The 9,100-nt window shown below is 54.2% G+C and overlaps 1 protein-coding gene across 2 annotated transcripts; it reads right to left on the bottom strand.

Moving 5' to 3' along the window:
- Window positions 1–2,456: 2,456 nt before the first annotated feature.
- On the bottom strand, window positions 2,457–9,100 carry LOC147645607 (uncharacterized). 2 transcript variants are annotated; one of them, XM_086874417.1, is made up of 13 exons: window positions 8,880–9,100; window positions 8,452–8,523; window positions 8,292–8,363; window positions 8,138–8,203; window positions 7,579–7,686; window positions 6,878–6,949; window positions 6,718–6,789; window positions 6,532–6,630; window positions 5,973–6,080; window positions 5,616–5,687; window positions 4,915–4,992; window positions 3,709–3,874; window positions 2,457–3,179 (listed from the first exon to the last, which is right to left on the bottom strand). In XM_086874417.1, exons 1-13 carry the CDS (start codon window positions 8,974–8,976, stop codon window positions 2,981–2,983), a joined length of 1,281 nt encoding a protein of 426 aa, XP_086730543.1. In that variant the 5' UTR covers window positions 8,977–9,100; the 3' UTR covers window positions 2,457–2,980. The 2 variants fall into 2 exon arrangements, with proteins under 2 accessions (XP_086730543.1, XP_086730545.1); XM_086874419.1 differs by lacking the exon at window positions 5,973–6,080 and having other exon boundaries at window positions 8,880–9,098.

Raw genomic sequence — 9,100 nt, 5'->3', positions numbered from 1 at the left:
TTTTTGGCGATTTTTAGGGAGAGAGTTGCAATTTTGGTGGAGGTTTTGGGAAGGCTTGCTGTTTTTTGGGGAGTTCTCCCAGGATTTGAGGTGGAATTGGAGAAATTTGGGGGTTCAGAGGGAAATTTGGGGTTATGGGGCAAAACTCTGAAGGTCCTGGGGGGAATTTTGGGGTTTTAGGGCAAGAATTTAAGGATTTTTTTTCTAACATTTGGGTGTTTGGGGAGGAAGTTTGGGACTTTGGGGAGAACTTTGGGGTTTTTAGGGAGAGGATTTGGGATTTGGGGAAAAAAATTGGGGATTTGGGGGGGAAAATTTGGTGGTTTTGGGGGGAAATTCAGGGGTCCTGGTGGAGTTCTGATTTTGGGAAGGGGATTTGGGGAGGATTTTTTGTGTTTTGGGGGAATTTCCATTGATGGGGAGAGGTCCTAATCCCAGTGAGGAGGGGCATTTTGGGGAGGCCTGAATTTGGGGAGGGGTCTCAGGGAGGATTCCCAATTTTGGAGTGAGATTTGGGGGATTTTCCAGCGATGGGGAGGTGTCTTGGGGGTGGGATTTGGGGAGGGGTCTCATTGGGGCACCATCCTGAGCTGGAAGCGGGGGAGATGTTGGGAGTGGAATTTGGGGAGCGTAATAAATGGAAATGATTTGTGCTAACTAAATTGTAACTATTTGGAAAGTTATTCTTAGAAGCAATCAAGGGAATTGGTGATACAAGGCAGATGTACCCCTTTGCAGATGTTACGTGTTGAAATTAAGGTACAGGATGTAGTTTTGAGGTAAGTGGTGTCCCAAGAAGAAATCAACCTTGAGATGGATAAAGTTGGAACAACTTTAGGCATAGGCCTGAAGATTATGAAGTGTAAGACTAATTAGTGGAACACAATGCTTATTTACATAACACTTAGTACCCATGCAAAACCTGTAAGGTTATCCAGAGGACAATGAGGATGAGCGTAAGCCTTAATCCAAAATACCATCGAAAGGAGACTGAAGACCCCCTAGCAACAAGTGAGGCTTGCACCATGAAGAATAGTGATGTAAAATTAAAGAATCAAAAATAGGAAGAGACTTAGGGGAACATTAATGAATATGTATAAGCATACAGTATATAAGTTTAGTTTGAATTGCTTTGTTTTGGTACGTGAGGCAGGGTGAGAAGCCCTGCCCATATCCCAGTCAGTTTTGCTCATGCTTTAATCATACTCAATTACTAGCAAATTATATTCACATATATATATATATATATGAAGATATTCACTAAATTGTACTCTTTTACTGAATTGTTTTCCTTTTATACCAAATTTCTATTCAATCCACTAAATAGTATTATTTTATTATATTGCATCCTTGTATTCAATTCACTAAGTTGTATAATTTTTTCCCTTGTTATTTAATTGCTGTTAACTCAATAGATCTTGTTGTCTGATTTTAATTTCATTTACAACAGCACCAAGAAGAAAAGGGGCTTACTGAGAGCAAGCAAACTTAATCCTCTGCCAGGACACAAATTTAGAGGCCAAAAAATTAAAAAACCCCACAGCATCAGCCCAGCTTCCCAGTGAGAAGGGTAGGAACTCTCTGCCCTCAACACTTCCCCAGCAGGTTTACAAAGGTAACTGGGATCTAAGCTGTGCCCTCTGAACCAACAGAGCCAGCCTCCCTTCAAGCTGAAAAGCCACGGCCCCAGTTATAGCCCTGGGTGCCTCCTGTGCCCCAGAGAATGGCCCGGCTCACCCGGCCCAGCCTGGCCCGAGCAGCCCGGACTGGCCTCAAGGGATGGGCTCCACCTGCCCGCTGTGCCCACAGGCCGGGCCCAAGGGCTCACAAGAGGCTTCCTCCCAGCTCTGCAAAACCTCGGCCAAGACTGTCCCCTTTGCTGTGCTGAGAAGAGTAAAAAACCCTCTCAGTTTAACCCCACTGCACTCCTCCTGGGGAATCCCTGCACACCTTAGGAGAGAGCCCAAATTTTCCCTGTGTGCCTCATGAGGTGCAGGCCCAGGTGATGCCACTGAAGGAAATGTGCCCTCACAGCCCAGGGATGCTCAGCACGGGTTCCCCCAGCGCCTCGGGGCCCCACCGCTGGTCACGGCAGCCCCTGCCTGGCTCCTGCCTGCCCACACCATGGTCAGCCCTGCCTGCTCCTGGACATGGAGCTCAGCCAAGGCTGGTGCCATGTGGGCTTTGCTGGTGGTACCAGCCAGACACTGGGGTGACAGCTCCATCTCTTTATTTGAACAAAAAACATGGGCCAACCCCTGCTCTGGTGTCGCTGCCTGCTCGGCCCTTCACACCCCGGCTAGCTTGTGCCAAGCGTCGGCGGCAGGAGTGGGGAACCAGGTGAGCACTATGTGGCTCGACCTGGAACCTCTAGAGCTCCTTTGGGCTTGGGCTCTATAGTATGCAGGGAGACACGAGGTGAAGTAAAGGGAGAGAGAGTGCTCGGAGTCCTCCAATTTCCCAGGAACAAGTTTATTCCAGCAGGTGCAGGGAGAAGGCGATGAGGGACGGGGCTGGGATCTCGAGGAGAAAGTCCGAGCCGAGCCCCTGGGCACCTCTGTGCGCCAGGTTTTAAAGCCCGTGGGCGGCTCATACAACAACCAATAATATTGCAGCAGGGGAGGTGTTGTGGGAAGGGGTTACAATACACAAATCCAATGGTAGGGACTTGGGGGAGGTAGGATAGCTATACAACCAATAGGGCATCGAGTAAGGGATGATGAGCAGGGAAGGAACCAGAACAAAAGGTGTGGTGTACATAGATTGATAGGGCTTGGGGGTAGGACCAAAGTGATGGATGGGGAACAATCTGGAAAGAGGGGAGAGGTTTACAATGACAGGCAACTGGGAACAAACTATATCGGGATAGTGGGGAGTAACTGGGGCAAACCAACTCTAAACTCAATGAAGGTGAACAAACATACTTAATGAAGGTAAACTAACAGGCAGCAACACTCTGGTGGACAGGGGCTGCCCAATTTCAGTCCTGGCCAGGGAACAGGGCCAGGGGGCTCAGGGGCAGAGGGTCTCGCTTGGGAGGTGTGGGTCTTGGGATGCCCTCAAGACGGGGTTGCAGCTGCAGCACAGCAGATAGGGAGAGATGTGGAGAGCGAGGATAACAGGTCAGCTTCTCAGACACTGGAATCTTTGGCTGCTCTTCTGAAGCTGCAGAGGTGCTCCTGTGGAGAGAGGAGGTGGCTGAGGCCCCCAGCTACTGCTGGCACTCAGGGACCCTCCTGAACAGCAGGGCCCAGAGCGGCCAAGGCTCCCCAGCACCGCTGGAGCTGCTGGCACAGCTTGGCCCAGCTGGACAGCTGCCCCTCAAGGCCCCAGCGAGCAGGGGATGGCTCTGGGCAGGGTCCCTGGCCGGGAGCGGGCCCCAGAGCACCTCTGCCTTTCAAGGGCAATCTCGTCCCTGCTCTTTCTCCTGCCCACCTTGCTTTGCCTCTGCCCACTGCTCCTGGGGCTGCTCTTGGCCAGGCAGCCTCAGTGGGAGCCAGCACTGGCTGCAGCCCCAGCGGGCTCCCCAGGACAAGGCCCAGCAATTAAGAGGCCAATGAAAGGCCTGGGCAGCAGCAGAACTCTCAGCAGAGTTATTTGGGCAACCAAGGCCTACCCACAAGTGCACAGCAGCCTCACTGGGAATGTTTCCTGACTATGAGCAGCCTTTCAAGAAGCTGTTTGAGGCTGAGATCGCAAAACACTCACCGTTTTCCCTTCCAGCAATACCAGATTCCGGCACAGCACATCATCAGGAAAACTGCTCCACCAGCCACAATGGCCATTAACTTAATCAAACCATCTGTTCCCTGGTAGAAAACTCTTCTCATGCTCTCCCAGATCTTCTGAGCATGTGCTGTGGTGCCAGCTGCATCTGTGGGAGCAATGGGCAGCGTGAGCCTTTGCTGTGCTCCACTGCTGAGCTGGCAGCACGCTGGATACAGCCAGGACGTTCTCTGTTTCCCCCAGAGCTGGGGCCTGCAGGCACCTTGCCACCCCTTGGCACAAGACTGCTCAACCCCCTGAGCTCGAATGGCACAATTTCTCTGTGCTGTGCTGGTCTTCTCCAGGCAATACTTGTCAAAGACATGGATAAGGATCAGGAAAATGCCCACGGTTTTGGAAATGCTCCAGGGCCACCCCTCTTCCAAACAGACCCTAAACCTGAACTAGCCTGAGACTGGAAATTTTCAGGGGATCTCAAGGTGTGCGTGCCCCATGGTGCAGTTTGGGTTCCCTGTCACCTGATGCCAAATGCTTTCCTGCAGAGGCTGGGGAGAAGCTGCAGCCAGGCCAGGCTGGGAAACAGCCCTGTAGGCCATGAAAGCAGCAGTGGGGCAGCAAGGCTGCCATGGATCCCTTCCTGCTGTACCGGGCACGGCGTGTCCAGATGTGCAGAGAAAGCCCCTGGCTGCTGAGTGTCAGGAGGAGGCTGAGGGACATGGACCCACCATGGCGTCCCTCCAGATCATTCAGGACTATGTCCAGGTATTTGAGTTCCCCCATTGCTACATTAGTATCTCCTATAGGTTTGTCCTTCTTTCTCAGGGGACCATTATATAAAGTATTTGCATTTCTCAGGAATGGATCCCACAGAACCTGTGGTCAGCCTGTGGGATCAGCAGGGAGGCACCACACACCCCAGCGATGGGAGCTGGGCTTGCTGGCAGAATTTATCGCAGGAGCTGGGAAAGTCCTCCCTGCAGACACACCTATAACTCAACAGCCACAGAAGCTTCAGTCATGTCTGCTGATCTGCACAGGCAGCACTGAGCCACAGGAGCAGTGAGAGGATCACGCAGGGTGAGGGCACAACCATGCACGGCTCTGTCCTGGCACCTGCAGAGATGCCACCGTGGCCGACCCTTGGGCTCTGAGCTGGCGGCTCTCCCAGGGGGAAAGGCCTTGACCTACCCTCATAATCTTCCTCATCATCAGGCTCAGTAACTGATATGGATTGGGAATCCGGATCATCTTCATCATCAGGTTCATCTGCAAAGAAAGTCAGGACAGAACAACTCCCGTGACACTGCTGAAGATTCTTCTTCAGGCTGGAGTGGCAGTGAGTACACCCAGGTGACTGCTGCCCTCCAAGGCACTTCCTCATCTCTGCTTTCAACTCAGTAGCAAGGGCAGGGGGACCACGTGCCTGCAGTGGGCCCACAGTGGGATGGAAGGAGCCCCTTGCACGGCAGTCAGGGGAGAAAGGACTCCCTGGAGCTGCCAGCAGCTCTGAACTGAGCCTCAAGCAGGGCCAGGGCTTGGCAGCTGGAGCAGGAGCATCTCAGGTTCCCTGGGGCCAGAAAGGAGCCACACAAGGCAGAGCCCCAGGGCACAGCCCTGAGCCCAGCCCTTCCCTCTCTGCTCTTCTCCGTGGCTGTACAGAGCACACGGAAGGAGACACTGGCATTACACACAGGAAGAGGATTGACAGCTAAATGCTCCTTCCTCCCACTGACAGCAATGCTGTGGGATCACTCAGGGCTCCAGAAGGGAGCAGGGCAAGGTTTCCAGAATCCGTCAACCTTCAGACTCTTGAGGGAAATGGCACATGAGTGAGCTTTTGCCACCTTGACACGGATTGTTCTGTGCGGAAAGGGACATTGAGAACTTGCCTCCAGCATCTGGCAAGGTCTTCAAACCGCCATTTACCAGCACTTCCAGATGCTCCATGTCACGATCCCAGTCTAGAAGGGAGAACAGATCAGAACCATTCCATGGTGTGCTGGGATCCCTTTCTGCCTTAGGGAACTGGGCACTGCAAGGAGGTCACGTAAGGCCGTGGGAGCCAGATGTCAATGGACATGGCCAAAGCTGCAGAGAGGCCTGAGGAAAGCTCTGGACTGGCTCTGGACATTCTCAACACCTTTTCCATGCTCTGTGCAAAATCCCTGAAAGGCAGGCACTGCCAAGGAGCAGAGATTTACATCTCAAGCCTCAGCAGGGCTCAGGCCCAGAGGCACAGCAATTACCTCCTGGGACTGTGCCTGGCATGGCCTCCCTTCCTGCAGCAGAGGCTGCCCATGAGCCACTGCTTCCTCCGGGAAATGGCACCTTCAGCACAGCCTTTGGGTTCATCTCTGGAGGAAGGAAGAGCCACAGCTCGATCAGATAGAACCATTCCCCATTGAGGAGGTGGCATGTTCAAGTGGCAATATTTGTTAAAGTCATGGTTAAGGATCAGGAGAAAGGCCAGGTTATTTGGGCTGGCCAGGGCCCTCCCTCCTCCAAACAGCCCCTACACCTGATCTAGCCCAAGACCAGGAAATTGCAAGGGATCTCAGGGTGTGCATGGCCCATGCTGCAGTTTGGGCTCCCTGTCAGCTGATGCCAAATGCCTTCCTGCAGGGACTGGGGAGAAGCTGCAGCCAGGCCAGGCTGGGAAACAGCCCTGTAGGCCGTGAAAGCAGCAGTGGGACAGCGAGGCTGACATGGATCCCTTCCTGCTGTGCCAGCCATAGCATGTCCAGATGTGCAGAGAAAGCCCCCGGCTGCTGAGTCACAGGAGAAGGCTGAGGGACATGGACTCACTATGGCGTCTCTCCAGTTCACTCAACATCTTATCCATGTGTTTGGATGTCTCCAGCGACTTACTATCCTCTGTAGGTTTGTTCCTCCCTCTCGGAGAACCTTAACAGAAAGTATTTCCATTTCAGATGTATGGATCCCATAGAACCAGGGCTCAGCCTGTGGGATCAGCAGGGACACACCACTCACCCCTGTGATGGGAGCTGGGCTTGCGTGCAGCAACCAGAAAAGGAGCTTGAAATGTCCTTGATGCAGACACACCTGTAACTCAACAGCCACAGAAGCTTCTGTCACCTGGTTTGTGACTGGTTGTCAATGATTATTTCTTGTTGGGACAGTGAGAACATACCTGCATGGGGCTCCAGAGGCTTAAAATCTTCATGCAGCCAAGCTGCTGGAGGAGCCTTCCTACCACCCTCATCTGGAAGGGAGCACAGATCAGAACCATTCCATGGTGTGCTGGGACCCCCTTCTGCATTAGGAAACTGGGCACTGCAAGGGGGTCGGGGGATGGCCAAGGGAGCCAGATGTCAGTGGACATGGCCAAAGCTGCAGAGGGGCCTGGGGAGCTCTGGGCTGGCTCTGGACACTCTCCACCTTCTTTGCAGGCCCTGTGCAATATCCCTGGTGGGGCAGCGGCACCAGCCCAGGGCCCAGGGGCTCTCCCTGCCACAGAGGAAACCATTAAGCCCTGGGCCAAACTGCAGCATTCAGTGCCACAGACATCCCTACCTCCGTCCTGCCCTCTCTCCTGCCCTCCGTCCTTCAGCTGGGACAGCTCCCCCAGCCCAAGGGGACAGAGCCAGGCCCTCTCAGGGCACACTGGAGCTTTACCCTCCCCTCAGCCCTTTCCCCACCATGGGCATTCCTTGCAGCCGCTGCCAGGTTTTGGGATGTGTCTCCCATGGAGGGACTTCAGCAGAACTGCTCAGTAGCCGAGTGCCCTGAGCCTGCTCAGGATAATTCCTCTGCACTGTGCTCACAAAGCCAAGCAACAGAGATGGCAGCTCAAGCCTCAGCAGGGCTCAGGCCCAGAGGCACAGCAATTACCTCCTGGGACTGTGCCTGGCATGGCCTCCCTTCCTGCAGCAGAGGCTGCCCATGAGCCACTGCTTCCTCCGGGAAACGCTGCCTTCAGCACAGCCTTAGGGTTCATCTCTGGAGAAAAGAAGAGCCACAGCTGGATCAGGTGGGGCTGTTCCCCAACAGGAAGGTGGCATCTTCAAAAGGCAATACTTGTCCAAGTCATGAATAAGGTTCAGGAAGACATCAAAACTTCGGAGCCAGGACAGGGCCTTCCCTCCTCCAAAGAGCTGCCATTCCACATCTACCCCAAGACTGGGAAATTGCAAGGGATCTCTGGCTCTGCATGGCCTGTGCTGCAGTTTGGGCTCCCTGTCAGCTGATGCCAAATGCCTTCCTGCAGAGGCTGGGGAGAAGCTGTAGCCAGGCCAGGCTGGGAAACAGCCCTGCAGGCCAAGAAAGCAGCAGCGGGGCAGCAAGGCTGCCATGGATCCCTTCCCACTGTGCCAGGCACGGCATGTCCAGATGTGCAGAGAAAGCCCCCGGCTGCTGAGTCTCAGGAGAAGGCTGAAGGACATGGACCCACCATAGCGTCTATCCAGTTCACTCAGCATCTTGTCTTCTGTGGGTTTATTCCTCCCTCTCAGAGAACCTTAACAAAAAGTATTTCCATTTCAGATGAATGGATCCCACAGAACCAGGGCTCAAGCCTGTGGGATCTGCAAGGACACACCACTCACCCCCGTGATGGGAGCTGGGCTTGCGTGCAGCAACCAGAAAAGGAGCTTGAAATGTCCTTGATGCAGACACACCTGTAACTCAACAGCCACAGAAGCTTCTGTCACCTGGTTCGTGACAGGTTGTCAATGATTATTTCTTGTTGGGACAGTGAGAACATACCTGCATGGGGCTCCAGAGGCAGAAAATCTTCATGAAGCCAAGCTGCTGGAGGAGCCTTCCTACCACCCTCATCTAGAAGGGAGCACAGATCAGAACCATTCCATGGTGTGCTGGGACCCCCTTCTGCCTTAGGGAACTGGGCACTGCAAGGGGGTTGGGAAAGGCCGTGGGAGCCAGATGTCAATGGACATGGCCAAAGTTGCAGAGGGGCCTGGAGAGCTCTGGGCTGGCTCTGAACACTCTCCACCCTCTTTGCAGGCCCCATGCAACATCCCTGGTGGGGCAGCGGGACCAGCCCAGGGCCCCTGGGGACTCTCTCCCATCCATAGAGGAAACCCTCCCTGAAGCCCTGGGGAAAACCATCCCCAACGCTTCCCAGGGAGAAGGAAGTGCTGTCTCAGGAAAGGGAAGCCAGGCCCTGGGCTCACCTGCTCGCCTTGCTCGCCACGGAGCAGCCTGGGCAGCCCTGTCAGGCAGGGCCACTGCCAGGAGGAGCAGGAGGAAGAGGTGCAGAGCAAAGGCCATGGTGCCTTGTCCACTGCCAGTCCTGCAGCTCTTGCTGCCACCACTGTCCTGACACTGCTGTCCCAATGTCAGCACCGCTGCTGCCGCCGCCGCTGCTGCCACAACAGTCGTGGTCAAGGACTGA

The sequence above is a fragment of the Cyanistes caeruleus genome, unplaced genomic scaffold (genome assembly GCF_971803275.1).
Source record: "Cyanistes caeruleus unplaced genomic scaffold, bCyaCae1.hap1.1 HAP1_SCAFFOLD_213, whole genome shotgun sequence".
NCBI lineage: Eukaryota > Metazoa > Chordata > Aves > Passeriformes > Paridae > Cyanistes > Cyanistes caeruleus.
Note: the sequence above shows the minus strand (reverse complement) of the source record. Positions and strands in the feature narration are given on the sequence as shown.

Excerpts from the sequence above, each read along its gene's own strand:
- LOC147645607 (XM_086874417.1), bottom strand. The coding sequence starts at position 8,976 with ATGGCCTTTGCTCTGCACCTCTTCCTCCTGCTCCTCCTGGCAGTGGCC. Across the intron at positions 6,950-7,578 it reads GCCAGGCACAGTCCCAGGAG|ATGAGGGTGGTAGGAAGGCT; the intron begins GTAATTGCTGTG and ends GCTCCCTTCCAG. Across the intron at positions 5,688-5,972 it reads GCCAGGCACAGTCCCAGGAG|ACTGGGATCGTGACATGGAG; the intron begins GTAATTGCTGTG and ends TCTCCCTTCTAG.